At 35.2% G+C, this 20,904-nt stretch overlaps 1 protein-coding gene and 2 long non-coding RNA genes across 4 annotated transcripts in view; 1 reads left to right on the top strand and 2 right to left on the bottom strand.

Annotated features, from left to right (window-relative positions):
- On the bottom strand, positions 1–4,323 carry LOC121389903. Its single transcript, XR_005960114.1, has 2 exons — positions 4,256–4,323; positions 1–4,168 (listed from the first exon to the last, which is right to left on the bottom strand). It is a non-coding gene; the product is annotated as an uncharacterized LOC121389903 (long non-coding RNA).
- Positions 4,324–10,286: 5,963 nt separating this feature from the next.
- LOC121389902 lies at positions 10,287–10,554 on the top strand. Its single transcript, XR_005960113.1, has 2 exons — positions 10,287–10,369; positions 10,460–10,554. It is a non-coding gene; the product is annotated as an uncharacterized LOC121389902 (long non-coding RNA).
- Positions 10,555–10,697: 143 nt separating this feature from the next.
- Positions 10,698–20,904, bottom strand: part of LOC121389900 (calmodulin-binding transcription activator 2-like) — a 76,554-nt gene continuing 66,347 nt past the window's right edge. The window contains exons 22-23 of one of the 2 annotated variants that reach the window (XM_041521563.1): positions 19,315–19,345; positions 10,698–16,161 (exon numbers count right to left, since the gene is read on the bottom strand). In XM_041521563.1, the coding sequence (XP_041377497.1) occupies positions 16,126–16,161; positions 19,315–19,345 (67 nt within the window). In that variant the 3' untranslated portion in view covers positions 10,698–16,125. The remainder of the gene's footprint in view (positions 16,162–19,314; positions 19,346–20,904) is intronic. The other variant, XM_041521562.1, reaches the window with a different exon arrangement.

The raw sequence follows: 20,904 nt of genomic DNA, 5'->3' as shown, positions 1-20,904 counted from the left end.
ATATATATATATATATATATATATATATATATATATATATATATATATATATATATAAATTAGCAATTTTCTTTTGGTTTTATATTTGCCGAAAATGTGTCTACCTGTACGTAGGCTTGTAGTGAAAAGGCTCTGCGTTTGTGAATGCAGTGACTGTTACTGATGTATACATGGGCTGTCGTTCATGTCCGTGTGTACCCGTGTCTGTACCTGTGTCTGTACAAATAGGTTGTCATTATCTTGCAGCTTTCCCAAAGTGCTATTTTTATGTCCTACATATAATGTACACTGTATGTATTGTGTGTTTTTATATCCAGTCATGAGTCGTGGTGTTATCATAATTGTATTTTTAAAAATCCATTTCTCATGTCACAAAATGTGTTTGATATTTTACAATCTGTGTGTAAATCCTGGTAGTCTTACTACAGGTAGTGGTCAACTGTCTGTCTGTCTCCAGCTGTAATTCAGAATTGGCTGCAGTAGGGGGTCTTTTTGTCAGGGTTTGTTTCTTCTTTCTTCTCTTTTGAAACTCTACATCTATACTGACATTCAGAAGAAATTTTACACGGCATCTAAACGTCACAATGCACTTCATTATACATGCAAAGTGTTTGTAAGGTGGTTTCTAAATTGTTAACATTTTCTAACTTTTGTATGTAAAGTTTCTCTTTGACATCAGTGTATGTTCATCGACAATCTGTCCACTTCCTACAACATGCATTGTTATGTGCACTTCCTACAACATGCATTGTTATGTGCACTTCCTACAACATGCATTGTTATGTGCAGTCTCCCCAAGACCTGTCTGGATGTGGGGGATGTAGCTCATTGGTAAAGTACCAGCTGTGGTGTGGCTAGTAGGATTGATTCCTCTCTCTCACCCCCTCCTCGTTGATAAGATTCATTGCAGTTTACCCCCATTACAACCTGTGCTCCATTACTGGTATGTAAGAGCCTGTGGTGTGTACTGTCCTGTCTGTGGGAAGGTTCATGTAAAGAGTTAACAATAGAACTAACTTTGGAGTGACTGGGTTTAGGATCAAATATCTGTATTATGGTGCACATGAAGAGAAAAACAATAGAACTAACTTTGGGGTAGTGGTGGGCTTTAGATCAAATGTCTGAATTAAGGTGCATGTAAAGAACAAGAAATAACTGGGGTGGTGGGTTTTAGATCAATTGTCTCTATTAAGGTGCACATAAAGTTAAATAACAAGAAAAATAACTTTGGGGTGTCTGGGTTTTAGATCAAATGTTTGTATTAAAATGTCATGAAATATTAGTGTTATGTATGGCCTCACTTAATTCGCTGTCATTTTATGCTCGCTAACATTTCCCGATTTACAGAATATCATACCAGTTGTAGAGCACTGGGTGGAATGGGAGAAAACCTAAGTATATCGAAGGCAATTGATCCTGTGCAAGCCACATCCATTAATTGTCAGAGGATTTTTGTTTTTGTTTTGTAGCATTATTTGTCATATTACATACATCACTAAGATTCATCACTAACTGGACACTATGGCTTTTAAAGCAACTATCATGTTACCAATCCTGTATATTAAACATTGTATTACAGTGCTGTACACTTCATTCCCTAGCTTTTTTTCTCTTTTTGTTTTTGAAACTAAGGGAAGTAAATCCATCATCCGTCCATCCCTATGTATGTTACAAAAACAGGGGTTCTTGATAAGCATTCATTCACCCACCATTTGTGTATTCTTAAAAACATTTTGGTTTGGGGTTGTCGATAAGCATTCATTTACCCACCCATCCGTGTATTCTTAAAAACATTTTAGTTTGGGGTTGTCAATAAGCATTCATTTACCCACCCATCCGTGTATTCTTAAAAACATTTTAGTTTGGGGTTGTCGATAAGCATTCATTTACCCACCCATCCGTGTATTCTTAAAAACATTTTAGTTTGGATGTTTTCTTTACTCCTCTACTTGGAGGTTGTTTTCATATGGCCGTATTTCAAAATTTGAGATATAGTAGGTTATGTTACTGTCTGTACAGGTCTTTTTCTCCTTGAATGGGTGAATTGATGAGTTGAAAATAAAAAACATTTTTAAATCTTTTTTTTTAAGGGGTGTTGTCTACAAATTGTTATTTAAGAATAGTTGCTTTCTCCAAAGTGTCTATAAAATTAATAATATACCTGCTGTTTGAAAACCAGTTTTGGTATTGAAAAGGACAGTGTATAGTGTATAGCTTTTGTCATATTATAACATTACCCAGAAAGTGGGAAAAATTTGGGAAATACAAACTACCACTCCCAGTTCCAACAGACTTCAGCACTAAGATAGTGTTGCAAAACAGGGCCAATGTTGTCTTGGGTGCATAACTACCGTACCGTACTCTAAGATTGCTTCATAACATGGGGCCCTGATAATGCCAAGACGTCTGTGGTAATGAATCATAACCTAACTCACCATCAATATCTGTCCTCGAAAAAAGCTGTTGACGCATCCCAAGTTGCTTGCCAGGAAAGTATGCATGAACCGCTGGTTATAGCCACATAGTCCATGTATTTATATAAGTAAACAGTTTCCATTAGTGTAGCTTATTAAGGTGTAAGCTGTGCTGCTTCGGTGTAAGCACTAACTCTCCAAGCACTTTTTGTTTTTAGTGCTTTTAGGCGAGCATCATCCAGCTCACCGTAAAAACTTTGCTCTAGACTACTCTCCTCTCCCCCCCCCAACAACATTGCCTGCCAGGCATCACATCTTGGGTTTGAAAACTGCTCTTTTTGGGACGGAGGGTAATGGTCTGTACCAAACCGGAGATACTGTATGGTGTCTTGGTCCACGTCGGTGGGCCCATTGGGCTATTTCTCAGTCGAGCCAGTGCACCACGACTGGTACATCAAATGCCATGGTATGTGCTATCTATCCTGTCTGTGGGATGGTGCATGTAAAAGATATCTTGCTACTAATGGAAAAAAAATGTAATAGGTTTCCCCAAATGTTTGACATCCAATAGCCGATGATTAATAAATCAGTGTGCTCTAGTGGTGGTGTTAAACAAAGTTTTGTTATGAATGAACATAAAACTATATACTGAACTCCGAAAAGAAATGCAGACCAGGGTTAAAATATGTTTACTTGATAACAAATGCTCATTTCTGCACACTCGTAAACGGTGTATCAAAGTATAATGGTCCTGAATTTCAATGCATGTGAATTCTTCTTTTAAAACAACAACAAAAACCAAACGAGAATTTAATGTTACAGGTGAACTTTATGTTGCAGCTGAACATTATGTTGGTTTCGTTTCGTGACAAGTGTATTATTTTACTGACAGAAGTTTTTTTATTTTATGCCAAGCGAGTGTTCATTTCATGTCTTTCAGCAGTGCAAAACCATTTTCTGTTCTGTCTCCACATTGACGAAGTTGTCTTCGTGAGGGAGAATTATTTAAACCTTTTTTCTTCACAGTGTCAATAATACAATTGAATACAATTAGGTTACTGAAATACTGCATTTAAAACTGTACACATTTTAAAAAGCTTTTTGCATGAAACCAACAACCGATAATTCAAAATTGCTAGTTTTATTGTGAATTACATGTGGTTTCTGGACGTGAATTGTATGTTTTTTGAAATGGTGAAACAAAACACAGGACAGTCTAGTTTCCTGCCTGGTGTCGTTTCTCGATAGTTTGTCAGCTAGGTTCTCGTGATGCAGATTTTCATATATATTAAAGCATCTGTGGAGTCGGGGGTTTTTCCTGTTCCAACCACATCCCCACAACTGTTAATCAGTCTGGTGTGTACTGTCCTGTCTATGAGAAAGTGCATGTAAAAGATCCCTTGCTGGTTTATAGATGTAGGTTGTGGCAGGTTTATCCTCTCTTTATCAATGTCATTTGTTTAGTGATAGCACTAGAGTACATGCAAGTGGATTTGCTTGTAGATGTAAAACACTTGGTAATGCTGATACGGGAAAGCCATTAAACCGTTTCATTAGCAGCAAGGGATCTTTATACAGACCTCTTGATAGATGTAAAACACTTGGTAATGCTGATACGGGAAAGCCATTAAACCATTTCATTAGCAGCAAGGGATCTTTATACAGACCTCTTGATAGATGTAAAACACTTGGTAATGCTGATACGGGAAAGCCATTAAACCATTTCATTAGCAGCAAGGGATCTTTATACAAACCTCTTGATAGATGTAAAACACTTGGTAATGCTGATACGGGAAAGCCATTAAACCATTTCATTAGCAGCAAGGGATCTTTATACAAACCTCTTGATCCAGTTGGGGAATTACTATACACGTGTATACACGCTGATGTGTTGGTGAACTAATATTCCTCTCCTTTCCCCATGACTGGTACCTGAATGTACTTGTCCTGTCTTTAAAACAAAACTTTAATTAGGGCCAGGTTTCGAAGCCATCTTACAGGCCATAGGCTTTCAAATTTCATGGAAACACTTTTTCGGTTCTGTGCCTTGTGATCATGGGAACCTGAGAAACTGATTGTTATTTTCGTTGAAGTCCTACTCAACATAATAATCATGGGAAATGAAATTTTGGTTCGGTGATTTTACACACACACAACAGACACACTACTGACACACTACTACTGACACACTACTGGAAACGGTAGTTACCATGAAATTCGAAAGCTTGTCTTAATGCTATGATATTGTTAAAAAATGCAGTAGACTATAGCATGCGTCATTGTGACATCATAGCTTACGGTGGTTTAACAACATTGTAGCCCTAAGATTGCTTTGAAAATCTGTAGCCTATATTTTAGGACACGTTTGTTGATGTAGGTTTTTGAAATGGACACTGTTAAAAAGTAGTGAATTAGCCCAATATGAAATATGAGAGAACTGTACATGTATTAGAATTATTATAATTGTTATTTTGTAAGCATAATCCTGGTAGATTTTATTTTCAACTTACTGTTGTGAGCATATTTTTACTGAACAAAAACTTGAAAGGCTTAGGTTTGTACAAAAACATTTTCTGTGCATCATTTTTTTTATTGCAAACAATAAAGTTAGTCAGTGGTGCTAATGGCGTTTTCTTTTTGTTTTTTTGTAAATAATTTTGATTTGGTTTGACGTAAGAATAAAAGTAAAAGTTATCTTGTATCAAGACTACACCAGTCCATAAAACCATAAAGGCGGCCATATTATTTCTGAACCGAATATTTTTTAAATAGCACACAAAAATAAGTTTTTTTGTTAATACCAAAACACTTTTCTTAGTCAAATCAAACCAAAATTATTTACAAAAAACAATTTTACGGTATGGGACGGACTACAAATTTATTTCTTACATTCCTACATCAGTGTAACTTGGTTTGTTGTTGTACCTGTAGTTGTCATCACAATGCTTTAAAATCAAATTTAGGTTTTAATTGCTTTTTTCTTTTTTATTAATATGCAATATGGAGATGAACATCCAAAGATGCAACACTGAATAAGCATTCTGAGAGTACTGCTAAAGCAAAAGACATACCTTATCGGGACCAACAAATTTTGTATTTCCCAAGTTCAAGGGGCATAACTATCAAGAATGGGTAAATTGCTGTTAAAGTCCAACATGATTTGTAACAGAACATAATACTGGTAAAGCTATACACAAAATGTCAGTTCAATATCTTGGGGCATTGCCAAAAAAGAAGTGAAAAACAAATTTCTGTATCTCTTAATTCAAGGGTCATAACTGTTACAAATTGACAAATTTTCACATGGTTGAACGATCTGCAACAGAACATGAAAGAGCTATATACAAAATCTCTTAATTCAAGGGTTATAACTGTTACAAATTGACAAATTTCCACATGGTTAAACGATCTGTAACAGAACATGAAAGAGCTATATACCAAATCTCTTAATTCAACGGCCTTAACCATTACAAATTGAAAAATTGCCATATGGTTAAATGATCTGTAACAGAACATGATAAAGCTACATACCAAATCTCTTAATTCAACGGCCTTAACTCTGTTAAAAATGGGTAAATTGTCACAAAAGTTAAACTTGATTTGTAACTGTACATAACTAAGCTATATTCAAACTTTCAGCTCAATATCTCGAGGCATTGTGAAAAAAACAACATCCGTAACATTATATATGGGACAAGTGGACGGATGGACAGACAGACAGTACATGTCTACACCAAGGGAGCTGAACCAGTCAAGCTGAACATTTTAAAATACAAAATCCTACATGTGTGTAGTCAACTGAACATATAAATATATACACGTACGTACATCTACAAACAATAATAATGTCACAAAGTAGCAACTGCAAACAATTTATTACAAAAAGTAGATAGTGAGAAATAACATTAAAATAAACAACAGCAGATAATTAACATTCACGTTGTCATGGTGACCAACTCATAGTGGAGGGAGGTACAAAAATACCACTGAGGTAACAATACACCGTTACCTTAAAATAGACATGAAAAAAACAACAGACATTTTTTAAAAAACCGTATCTTTTTATATTTGTGATGGACTGCCTTGGAGTGATTGTGACAACTGGCAGAGAACTAAACTGATTGGCTAACATGATCAGTTGTCATGGTGATTAATGTCTACTATGACAGATTTAACTTTAAAGGCTTGCAACTTGTACACAATTTCATACACATATACTGAACTCAATATAAATGGTGGTGAATGTAATGTTGGCTTATATACTTTTAAATAAAACATCCAGTTATTTTCATCCTTAACTTACGCATCGTACATATGTGAAAACTCCAATCTTCCATCCTCAATTTACGCAGTGTACCTATGTGAAAACTCCAATGTCCCATCCTTAATTTACGCAGTGTACCTATGTGAAAACTCCAATCTTCCATCCTTAATTTATGCATTGTACCTGTGAAAACTCCAATCTTCAGAACATTTAAAGCAAATCAGCAACTGCACATGTATGCGCCACCATTTTTCTATTTCAATTGGGTTTTACTTTTTTCTTTGAGGATATTTTAAATATTCAACCATTCATAGTAGACAATCGGCTTCAGGAGTAAAATAACACTTCTATTTAAATTGTTTGGGTTTTTTTCCTTTAGGATATTTCTAATAATATTTAAATTTTAAAAATATATTGCCAACTTTATGAGTCTTTCAGTAAAGATTTTCATCCCCCAACATTTTTATACATGTATTTATAATATATCAACTTTGTGCCCCACCCCACTTCTTCAATTTAGACTTGACTTCTTTCTCCAGTGTGAGTCAAACAAACATACACCGTTAGCTATTATGAAACAGTTGTGAAGTTACACCACATCAGGGTATGAACAAAATAAATCATCCGCAAACTGTGTAAATCAGCGTAGCCATTCTCACATAAGTTTGCAGATGATTATTTTGTTCATACCCAGATGAACGTAAAAGAAATAACAGACAATACTTATAATTAAATTTGAATCATACTTGCTAATAATAACACCAAAAGTTCATACATTATTTGGAACTATTTTTTTGGCTAAACAATAATGCTGAGTAAGACAAATGCCCAATATAAAATGATGTCATCAGGTATAACATTCTCCGACGTTGTAATTTTACCTTCATCGAGAAATGAACAAACTCCTCTTGTTGCGGCTGGACCAATGAAATTTGATTATTTATAAGTATTACCCGTTACTTCTTTTATGTTCATCTGGGTATGAAAAAAAAATCATCTGCAAACCTATGTGAGAACGGCTTTGCCGATTCCCACATTTTGTGGGTGATTTGTTTTTTGTTCACACTCCGATGAACGTAAAAGAAATAACAGACAATCCTACATGACAAAGTACATGCCATCTTGTTTCTGCTAATGAACCAAAGAGAGAAACAGTCCACACATAAAATCATTTACAACTTGGATGAGAGCCATCGTCACATGCTACTTCCCGGATGATTTCTCTGCATGTAAGCCAAGTTAAAGTTTGGGCATTGTAAACAGTGATGTGGCTCTCCAGTGGTTTTCATAATGTAAAAGATTACAAACTGACATTGATAAAGTGACACTCTCTAAAGTTTTAAAGAGTAATTTATCAGTTGTTAACAATTTGGTACGGACTTTAGTTTTGAGACCTATATTTAAGGCCTATTTTTCACTATTAGAACCATTTTTAATCATTCAAATCTGACATTACTTAGATTGTATTGTTTAGATTATTACTTTCTTTACATCCAAAGTGTTTCTGGTCATCAAGGTGTTTTTAATATCACAAAATGGTTCATATTTTTAAAAAGCAGGTCAGTCTGAGAAGCAACGCTTATGGAGTCTAGTTCTGGTCTATTTTCAGGATATTTCACGGTTTCAATGTCACACACTCTGGTTTCACTCTGTTGTAACTTTATCCAAGTGTGTTACACGTTTGTAGATTAACCAAACTTATGTGTTAATTTTTACGGGTTAAAACTCGGGTCTACGACTTTTAACAAACAGATTAATTATCAGAAAAAGAATATTTTACCCCCCACTCCCCGAAAAAACCAAACATGCCTGTTATGTTTTAGAAATAACAGCACTGGGTACCACGTGTTGTTAAGTCTTATACTTTGTTCATAAAATATGTTTTGACAACACACATCATTAAAAGCCTTACACTGTTTACAGACTACATGTATGTTTTGACAATATGACATACGGTGTTATACATTATTTACAGACTATGTTTTGACAATATATGTCATAAAGCCTTATACATTGTTTACAGACTACGTTTTGACAATATATGTCATAAAGCCTTATACATTGTTTACAGACTATGTTTTGACAATATATGTCATAAAGCCTTATACATTGTTTACAGACTACGTTTTGACAATATATGTCATAAAGCCTTATACATTGTTTACAGACTACGTTTTGACAATATATGTCATAAAGTCATATATTGTTCATAAAGTATGTTTTGACAACATACGGTACATCACTAAAAGCCTCATAACACTGTTTTCAGACTTGTTTTTGTCATAAAGTCTTATACAGTATTTACAGACTACATTTTCACAACATATGTCACAAAGTCTTATACACTTTTTACACAGTATATTTTGACAATATATGCCATGAAGTGTTATACACTGTTTACAAAGTATGTTTTGACAACATACATCATTAAAAGCCTTATACATTATAGGCAATGTTTTAATAATACATGACATAAAGTCTTATACACTGTTTATAGAGTACGTTTAGACAACATACACCATTAAAGGATTTTCGTTGTTTATAGAGTATGTTTTGACAACATACGCTTTAAGTCAAATATATTGTTCAAAGAGTATGTTTTGACAATTTTAACAACATATGTTTTTAAAAGCTTTATTCATCATTTATAAAGGTTTTTTTTAACAACATACATCATTAAAAAAAACTTCCATTAGATTTAACAATGATCAAAAGGTATAACATTAACTCATTTTGTAAGTCTGCCAAAAACGGAGAGAGGGAGAGAAACATTATGCAGTGCACGTGACGATAAATAGTGACCATGGATATAACAATAAAAATATACTAATAAAAGTATACCAATACATTTCTAGAAGAACAAGAAAAGAGAAAAAGAATCTACGTACTGTATTTGTTCCAGTCAGATCTAGGAAGAGAAACACGATTGTGCGCGTATGTAATAACTGTGGTTATACTAATAACGACGGCTGTGCAAACAAACAAGTTGATGTGATCTACCACCGATACTCCCATTCACCTAGGGCTGTTCCACAAATTGTTACAGGGTAGCTGTACTGGTGGTGGGAGGGGAGGAAGAAAGACATTTTGGGAAGTGGATTGTTTTTTTTCAACATTTATTACAACCCTCTGAGAAATGAACATGTTTTAACTCATTCAACGAGTAACAATGTTTTTTAATGATGTGGGTTTTTTTCTTCTTCAGGAAACCAATTGGATTTTGCATTTACCCATTAACACTTTGTAAATTTGTTTAGCAGTTACAAATAATTATTGTAATAAATAAAACGAACAACATATTGCAATTGTTTGAACTTACATATAAGAAACAATTCTTCCAATAATATGGGTAAATTTTTTTAAAATAAGGTGACCTTTGTTTTACAGAATGTGTCAGAACTAGCCCATCTGGTTAGTAGGTTAGCATTTGTGACTAGCCCGACTTGAAAACACACTGGCCTTGGGTGTTGGGCCATCTGGCTAGTAGGTTAGCATTTGTGACTAGCCCGACTTGAAAACACACTGGCCTTGGGTGTTGGCCCATCTGGTTAGTAGGTTAGCATTTGTGACTAGCCCGACTTGAAAACACACTGGCCTTGGGTGTTGGGCCATCTGGCTAGTAGGTTAGCATTTGTGACTAGCCCGACTTGAAAACACACTGGCCTTGGGTGTTGGCCCATCTGGCTAGTAGGTTAGCATTTGTGACTAGCCCGACTTGAAAAACACTGGCCTGGCCATCTGGCTAGTGGGTGTTGGACTTGAAAACACATCTGGCTAGTAGGTTAGCATTTGTGACTAGCCCGACTTGAAAACACACTGGCCTTGGGTGTTGGGCCATCTGGCTAGTAGGTTAGCATTTGTGACTAGCCCGACTTGAAAACACACTGGCCTTGGGTGTTGGGCCATCTGGCTAGTAGGTTAGCATTTGTGACTAGCCCGACTTGAAAACACACTGGCCTTGGGTGTTGGGCCATCTGGCTAGTAGGTTAGCATTTGTGACTAGCCCGACCTGAAAACACACTGGCCTTGGGTGTTGGGCCATCTGGCTAGTAGGTTAGCATTTGTGACTAGCCCGACCTGAAAACACACTGGCCTTGGGTGTTGGGCTATCTGGCTAGTAGGTTAGCATTTGTGACTAGCCCGACTTGAAAAACGCACTGGCCGTGGGTGTTGGGCTAGCAGATTTGTCAAACTCTGCTTACTTCCATGTAATCATTCCTAGAACTTGATGGATAATGTGTAAAATTAGGCTAAATATAAACAAATATGACATTGTGTGGTTCCAGTTACCTGACCGACACTAATTTTGTTCACTATTTTCACCGACCCTAAACGTTTCTCCCCACCTACACATTTTCAAAATATTGGGAGGATGCAGCATTTGTGTGAAATGTTACTTTTAATACTGCTCTTTGTCATGACCAGATTTTTTAGTTATAGCCCATCTACCTACCCTAATTTGTTTTCACACCAGAATAATTTATTTTATTTTATTTGGCCTTAACTATACAGCATGATTATTCTATCAATAGTCCATTGCTGTTAACCAATCAACAGAAAGAACAGTGTTGCTAACCAATTAAAAGAGAGGCAGTGCTGTTAACCAATCAACAGCTCCGTGATATCAACCAATCAACAGAGGAGCAGTGATGACAACCAATAAAAATGGAGAAACATTATTTGAATTGATAACAGTATCACAGGGGTGTTTTGTCATAAACTCATAAACAGAGTGGACAACAGTGTCTTCACAATGCTTATGACTGCTTCTGCTAAAAATAAATAAAAAAATAATCATGAAACACAGGTTTAAATAAATATAAACAAAACCGAACTGGAGATGGTAACAATAAACTAACAACCCTGTTTTGCATGTGAAATAACAACCACATTATGTATCTAGCTGCAAGTTCTATAACATTAAAAATACTAATATTAGGGAGGGAGGGGTTGATAGAGATAGCTGTGGCCAGAGGGTGGGGATGGATATGGGTGGAAATGGATAAAACGGGAGGATTGACAAACACCTGACAAAAAATGGATCTTTTTCAAACTACCTGTACGTATATGTGATCAAGTAGAAGACTAAAACATTTAAATAGAGAATACTACATGGGCAGCCATTACATACCTTTCATCTTACAAAACATCCCAATACTTCTCTACTATGCATCCTACAATTAATTCTTTTAAAACATGCATGGGATTGCTGTGTGTTGGATTAAACAGTTTTCAAGTGTTAGGGTTGTTTTCTATGTCTGTGGTGTTTGACAGTGTGGGCGCGGTGACCGTGTGGGCGCGGTGAGTGTGGGCGCGGTGACAGTGTGGGTGCGGTGACAGTGTGGGCGCGGTGACAGTGTGGGCGTGGTGCAAGCATGGTTACCGAACTCCCGCTCCACGTGTCACATCGAACCACTGCGACTGATAATTACAGAATCAATCTTTTTAAAGTGTTCATTTAAAGTGGCGTGCTCATTATGCGATTTGTCACACCAACTTGACACATGCAAATGATCGTGAGAAATAGGACATGTTCTAATCGACTTGTCACACAAGACTAATGTTTCCATTTAGGTGTTCTCACACTATTTGATCATATATGACAAGTCTGCGCGACCAATCGCATGATGATGACAGCCCTTAACATGACAAGGCCCGCACCAAGCCAAACACCATGCACATGAAAAACAACCCGGTGTTACTATCTGGGGAAAAAGAAGAAGAAATTCATTGTGAATGGGATAAATTTATAGATAACACAAATACCACTTGGATTTAACAATATAAATAAATAAATAAATAATACACACTATATACGAAGTATCCATTTAAAAAACAATTTACAAAATATTGATGGAATAATAATTATAATAACACATATTAAAAAAATGCAAGGATATGTTAGTTGAATTCAGTATTTCAGAAAACTCACTAATGCTAAAAGAAGAAAGAAAAGATAAAAACCAGGCAGATTCTGAGAGGGGTATATGGTTGTGGAAACCCCCTCAGAATTACGTTTAAAACTGCTGTATCCACACAATGAATGTATTACGTTTGTGCTACATAGTTACACTCATACATGATACAAGTAAAGTGTGGGGGGGGGGGGGGGGAACAGTGTGCACACCCCTTGAAAACACAAGGATCCGTCCTTAAACAGTAAAGTGACATTCATGACAAAAACAAAACCACCTGAAAATCTAAAATGTAAAATTTAACAAATCTCTCCGAACGGTACAGTTAGTCTCAACAAACGATGCTATTTACATTTCGTCAAAAGGGCCTCCAAGAATTGAAAATGAGCACAACTCATTTATTAGTTACACAAAAACAAATTCAGGTAACCCTTTTCTTTTTGCTTAAAGGTCCTATGTCAAAGTTGAAACTATAATATTTTGTTATTATCACATTTATTTGTAATAAATGACTACAAATTAATCAATCATACGCATAATCTTTCCATAATCAACTTTCCATAATCAATTCTAGAATAATAATAATTTTTTTCAATCTGGCACTGGACGACAAAGAAGATTTCCCCAATAATTTGTGGATAAATATAGCACGATCACCATCTTTGTTTCTTTGTCAGTTGACCGCAAAGAATTCTGGGTAAATTTGGTGTGTTTAATGTGTATGTGACACACTTTCAATATTCCAAACTAAAATAGTCAATGAAATTATTTGGTTGTACATTTTTATAGGCATATATAGCTGAAGGTATAAACTTTTACAATTAAAAGCACAAATTAATTGTGCAAAATTTTGACAGGAACTGCAATTATTGTAACTTTGACATAGCACCTTAAACCCATTATGTTCATATAATTTAGTGCATGAACGAAAACAATTAAAAAAAATAATAATAATAATTTGGGTCAGAGACGTAGGAACCAAAAAAATTGTAATTTTCAGAGGCTTATAAAGCTCACAATCACATGACTTTGATTGCAGAGTATTTAAACATCGGTTTGCTCGGTTATTGACAATTTGATAAAAGTGGATAAAGCTACATTGTAACATTGTAGAAAGTACATAGGAAATATCACAGATAATGAAGTAACAACACTCCGTGCGACGCGGTCAGTGGCTGTGTAAATACGATAACGTCAGACATTTCTGGGATTCGCAGATTCACAATTTTAGGATGATTTTTTTTTTTCCATACTCCAATGAACGTACAAGAAATAATGGACAATCCCTATAAACATTTTATTGCGAGGCGAGCAATTTACCACTCACCTAACTAAGTGAGTCTGGAGGGGAGCAATTTACCACCCACCTAAGTGAGTCTGGAGGGGAGCGGGAGTAATAACTTTCAAGGAAGGAAATACTAGACGTATCTGACAACTGACTAAAACAAAGGTTATTCAGCATGAGCTCTATTAAGTACTGACCATCTGACTACCATACATGTATGTAGTTCACCTGGTTTTCTAACAACATGTACACGATTCACTATTTCAATATCAAATTTACAAAATAAACACAACTTTGGTTTTTGTTGACACGATTACAATATTTATGTAGTACAGGGACGTGACATATCCATTTGACGCGATTTACAGTTTTTATAATTACAATGCTGTATGTCATACAAGGATGCGACATATCCATTTGACACGATTTACAGTTTTTATAATTACAATGCTGTATGTCATACAAGGATGTGACATATCCATTTGACGCGATTTACAGTTTTTATAATTACAATGCTGTATGTCATACAAGGATGCGACATATCCATTTGACGCGATTTACAGTTTTTATAATTACAATGCTGTAGGTCATACAAGGATGTGACATATCCATTTGACGTGATTTAGTTTTTAAAATTAGTCATGTATGTCAAACAGGGATGTGACATATCTATTTAAAACTAAAGGTAGCACATCATCATTAAGTTTTGCATTGTATTTGCATATCAATGTAATTTCTGTCAAAATACATTTTGTAAAAAATACCACTGTATCGAGAGGATCATATGATTGCTATTTTTATCAAGTACAATCGCTTGGTAACCAACATGCAAAACAAATATTACTATAGATGGACCACACAAACTTAGAGTCGTCCACCCTTGATCCAAAGCATGGTCTTATTTTGCTGTTATACAAGTGACACATGTTATTAGTTAGAAGTAAAAATAACAAGTAACTTGTAACCAATGGGTTATTTAAATACTAGAGGTCAACTTATTTATAACATCAAGCAAATATTTGAGTTGACACATCTCAGTACTTTTTTATCATTGTTTTTCGTTGTTATTAAAAGATCTTTGTCCTAAACCAGATGACACTGAGTTGCTACAGAAAGGAATAATGTAAAAACGGTGATGGTGTGCCTAATAACTGAAAACTCTTAACCACTCAAACAAGTCTTTTTCCAGCACTTCCATGAAGAGCAATACCAATTTATTTTGTAAAAACTATTCCATGCAGAAAATACTATTTTTGCATGCAATTTAGAAAACAATTGGTTCAGAAACTCTGTACCCTGTCGCACCCAACAATTTTCATATCTGCTAACTTCATGGGCCATAACTCTGCCAAAAATTGGTAAATCACAATGAAAGTCAAACTTGATCTGTAACAGTGATAAACTTACACAAAACAATTTCAGCTCAAAATCTAGAGGCACTGCAAAATAAATTGAAAAAAAAGAAAAAAAGCCAGAAAACAAATGTTTGTATCTCCTAAGTTCAAGGGACATAACTCTGTCAAAACTGGTAAATCGTCATAAATGTCACATCTGATCTGTAACCGTACATGATAAAGCTATACAAAAATTTTCAGCTCAAAGTCTCGAGCATTACAAAAATAAAATTATCCAGAAAACATATTTTCGTATCACCTAAGTTCAAGGGCCATAACTCTTTAAAAAATAGGTAAATCACCATGAAAGTCAAACCTGATCTGTAACGGTACATGATAAAGCTACAGAAAATGTCATCTCAACATGTCACGGTATTGTGAAAACAAAAGACAGACAGACAGACAGAAGGACAGAGGAAGTCTACAGTTCCCTCCAGCTGGACCGGTAGGGGACATAAACAAGTTTAACAGCTAAAAACAACACTGTACCACTCAGACCTATTCTCCTCCGTGCAGCAACAAAGCCAATTGCATGTAAAAACAAACAAAATGCCACAAATTTAAAGGAATAATTATTATAATAATTTAAAAAAACAAAACCAGGTACAATGGAAATACGAAAACGGGACGCATTGGTGCAACATAAACAATCACCCAATGGGAAGGAACGAGCTTGAGATAGTAGTCAGTGAGAAAGTGGTAACGTAACGAGTCGCTGAGCATTGTCAGAATGTGGTTTTATCAGTGTCATCGTCGTCATTGTCATCATGGTGGCGCAGTGTGACGGTCAGTGCTGTCAGCAGCAGTGGCGGAGGTTGTCGACGAGTCAGCACTTTCCGGGGGACTGGTAGCATCACGGCTTGTGCTGCTTGTTTCGGGAGGAGGAGACCTGGAATGACACATTGTCATATTAGATTTTATTACATAATGAAAATATAGCCGTATTCTTATTGTTACAAAAAACAGTGATAGTGATATTAATTACCCTCAGTCGGTCCCACTGGTCCGATCATAAGTGATATTGCCCTTTGAGATTTAACCAATGAAAACAAAGAAGAAAAAACATTCTATCCAATTACATGTAATGAGTAGGTAACGTAATGCAATGTCAACTGCTAATTCTAATGTAAACAACTACGAACTTGTGACAAAACGCGTTGCTGTCCTGAACAAAAAAATAACATCTTTATTCATACTTAGTTTAATTCCGCAAATACCATAAAGACAAGGTCAGTAATCGTCAAATTGTGCGTGGAATATCTTGCAGATTAGAAATGTACATGATACATCAAAATGCAGTTGCATTCAGCACTGCCTGGATTTTATGTTACAAATAAAGAATGCATATGGAGGTAATCAGTAAGTGTTCAGTTTAAAAGTATCTTCAGATTTATCATATTTTGTTTTTTATTTTGTTATTAATATGATTTTGACACTCTTACTGGTCATAGTGTCTCTAATTTAATTTTTGTCTTGGTAATGTTTCAACTGTTCATTTCCGCATTCCTCTGCTTGTCATATGTCATCATAGGATTACATGACGTCATTACATCTTAGTTAGAACACATTTTGAGGAAAATTATAAGCATTGGCATATTTCGATTCTAAGCAGGAATGTATAAGTCATGAATTTCGTTCAGTATCAATTTCTTCGGTCCATAAAACCTGAAATTGGCCTCAATGACAGGTCAATAACTGGAAAGAGTGTTTAATGACAGAGATATATACTGAGACAGACACAGCTTGGGATTAGCAAGGGGATTCAAAACAAACGTGACAATATACAAAACTAGAAGTAAAACAGAATGACAAGACAGATAAATCAGGAGCTCAAAGTGAAATTAAAAACATCAAAATAACTGAAAGTCTTATTACGACCACCATTATAGATTGATAAAATTAATACTTTACACACATGTATATTAATATACAGACTGCTATCATTAATACTGTACATGTATCATTAATGAAAATTGAAAACCCTCAACCGAAAAAATCCCAATAAATCAGCCAAACACTTGAACCTAACTGACCTGAAATTTAAAAAAAAGCTTTGATTATAAAGTTTAGTTTGTGAATTTATTTCCCTGGTCGTGGTGTATGGGATTACAGGGCGATCACTTGGGATTTGTTTAACTTGCCATCCGGGCGAGTCATGTCAGCATTCTGACTTTCCCATGCAATTTTTGAGTTGCCCGAATTTTATTTTAAAAAAAAGAAAAAAAGTTTCAATGGGTATACGCACCTAATATTATTATCAAACGTGTTCAACATTTTGGACATTCTGAAATAATATGTAAGGCCAAAAAAAAAATAGGTGTGTTTCCGATTGCATCCCCCCAAAAATTAGGGTAGGTAGGTAGGGTTTTTTTTTTTTTTTTTTTTTTAAATTGAATATTATAATAATAATAATAATAATAATAATAATAATTATAATTATTATTATTATTATTTATCATCATTATCATTATTGTCGTTGTCGTTGTAGTAGTAGTAGTAGTAGTAGTAGTAGTAGTAGTAGTAGTAGTAGTAGTAGTAGTAGTAGTAGTAGTAGTAGTAGTAGTAGTAGTATTGGTATGCACTGTTTGTGTATTTCCTTAAATTAATCGGACATTTGTATTAATTTCGTTGTTCTTAATTTAAATACTTTATGCAAACATTTAAGATGCATTAATAATAAGACCTGTTGATTTAAGTGAAGACGAGAATTAAGCTGAATTGATACGATTATATTTAATTGAAATAACCTGTACCAAGGCTATGTTCGTACATTCGGTTACTTCCGTGACTGACCTTGCTGTTCAGTGGTAGCTAATCAGGGGAAGGAACTCTATTACAAAAGCTTTTCCATAATTTCTCGATGTTTTTCGGAAGGGAATTACATGTGCAAAATGTATCGTATAATAGTACATAAACAATGTGCAAGGAAGGAAATACTCTTGTTTGGTGATGTTGTCCTCTTTTATTTTTACTTTTTTTTCTTTTTTTTTCAGTTTAAGAGAAAACAAAATTAGGGTTGGGGGGGGTAAAACTAGGGACGGTCACATTTTTTTTTTTTATTTGGCCTAATGAATGCGCAAAATTTTGGTTGCCAGGTGGACAACTCCAATAAGGTTTTGACTCGCCTGGGTTCAACAGTAAAATGCACATCCTGGGATTAACATGCATGGTGTTAAGAATATGCCAGAACCTGCGCCCCCCACCCCCCTCCAAATTATACACATACATGTACACACCCATTCCACCTAATATATAAAATGTAAAAACTAAAAAATTCTACCCTACATGTAAAAGTAGACAAGAATTACAACAGAATGTGAAATATTATTTGTGCCATAGACAACATGTATTATTTACACCGACAACATATACACATCTGCACAGACACAACCAACACACACACACACACACACACAGACACACACACACACACACACAACACACACACACAGACACAACACACACACACACAGACACAACACACACAAAAACAGACACAACACACACAGACACAACACACACAAAAACACTCAACACACACAGACACACACAGACACAACACACACAGACACAACACACAGACACAACACACACACACACAACACACACACAGACAACACACACACATACAACACACACAGACACAACACACACACACAACACACACACAGACAAACACAACACACAGACACACACACAACACACACACATACATGTGTGTACACACACACACACATGTGCATACACAGACAGACAGAAAAAAAAAACACACACACACAGACAAAATGCACACACACAGACACCACAGACAACACAGACAAAATGCACACACACAGACACCACACAACACACAGACAAATGCACACACACAGACACCACACACACACAACACACACAGACAACATATACACACTTGTACACAAATACAAATAAAGATGAATAATTTTCTTTAAATAATAACAAAGTAAAGTGGACTAAAATGGATACATTAACACACAGAGTAAGAAGAAACATGCAAGTGTGGGGTGAGACCCGTACCTACCGTGGACACCTGCACCAGGTTCCAAATATCTCTAGTGGCATGAACGAAGACAAATCAACTTTATATTATAGCACTAGTGACACCAACACACAGAACTGTTTCATTTTACTACGCTCTCTATACACTTTTATATAATTCAAACATTTTTCTCTTATACAATTTACTCTATTTTGATTGGCTGATGTCGCTAAAAAACCCTGAATGTTATCCATTGATAAACCTCAGAAAATGACGTCATTATGTTAACTGTGACGTCATTACACAAATATGTATATAACTATAGTAATACAGATGATAATTTACACTAGCCCAGACCACAAGTTCACTAGCCTAACTCTAACTTAGCTGGACCTCAACTTATGGCATATTCCACTATGTAAGTATGTAGACTGGTCTGAACATCCCAACAGCCAATGGGATGGCTTAAAGTCTTTCAATGAGTCCTCTGTTCCCTGTTGCGGTCCGGACATCTCTTGTTCAAGCTATTGTGGTTTTTACGATGGTTTTGTCGAGTCTTTCTAGGTCTACTTACATAGGGGCAACATGCTATTAGTTGAGACCAGGCTAAGTTGAAGTAAAGTTACATCTTGAACACAGTGTATTGTTAAGAATATCTGTCTCTGATTATCAAATTAGTTGAGACCAAGCTAAGTTGAAGTAAAGTTACATCTTGAACACAGTGTATTGTTAAGAATATCTGTCTCTGATTATCAAATTAGTTGAGACCAGGCTAAGTTGAAGTAAAGTTACATCTTGAACACAGAGTATTGTTAAGAATATCTGTCTCTGATTATCAAATTAGTTGAGACCAAGCTAAGTTGAAGTAAAGTTACATCTTGAACACAGTGTATTGTTAAGAATATCTGTCTCTGATTATCAAATTAGTTGAGACCAAGCTAAGTTGAAGTAAAGTTACATCTTGAACACAGTGTATTGTTAAGAATATCTGTCTCTGATTATCAAATTAGTTGAGACCAGGCTAAGTTGAAGTAAAGTTACATCTTGAACACAGTGTATTGTTAAGAATATCTGTCTCTGATTATCAAATTAGTTGAGACCAGGCTAAGTTGAAGTAAAGTTACATCTTGAACACAGTGTATTGTTAAGAATATCTGTCTCTGATTATCAAATTAGTTGAGACCAGGCTAAGTTGAAGTAAAGTTACATCTTGAACACAGAGTATTGTTAAGAATATCTGTCTCTGATTATCAAATTAGTTGAGACCAGGCTAAGTTGAAGTAAAGTTACATCTTGAACACAGTGTATTGTTAAGAATATCTGTCTCTGATTATCAAATTAGTTGAGACCAGGCTAAGTTGAAGTAAAGTTACATCTTGAACACAGTGTATTGTTAAGAATATCTGTCTCTGATTATCAAATTAGTTGAGACCAAGCTAAGTTGAAGTAAAGTTACATCTTGAACACAGTGTATTGTTAAGAATATCTGTCTCTGATTATCAAATTAGTTGAGACCAAGCTAAGTTGAAGTAAAGTTACATCTTGAACACAGAGTATTGTTAAGAATATCTGTCTCTGATTATCAAATTAGTTGAGACCAAGCTAAGTTGAAGTAAAGTTACATCTTGAACA

This window comes from Gigantopelta aegis, chromosome 15 (assembly GCF_016097555.1).
Source record: "Gigantopelta aegis isolate Gae_Host chromosome 15, Gae_host_genome, whole genome shotgun sequence".
Classification (NCBI taxonomy): domain Eukaryota; kingdom Metazoa; phylum Mollusca; class Gastropoda; order Neomphalida; family Peltospiridae; genus Gigantopelta; species Gigantopelta aegis.
Note: the sequence above shows the minus strand (reverse complement) of the source record. Positions and strands in the feature narration are given on the sequence as shown.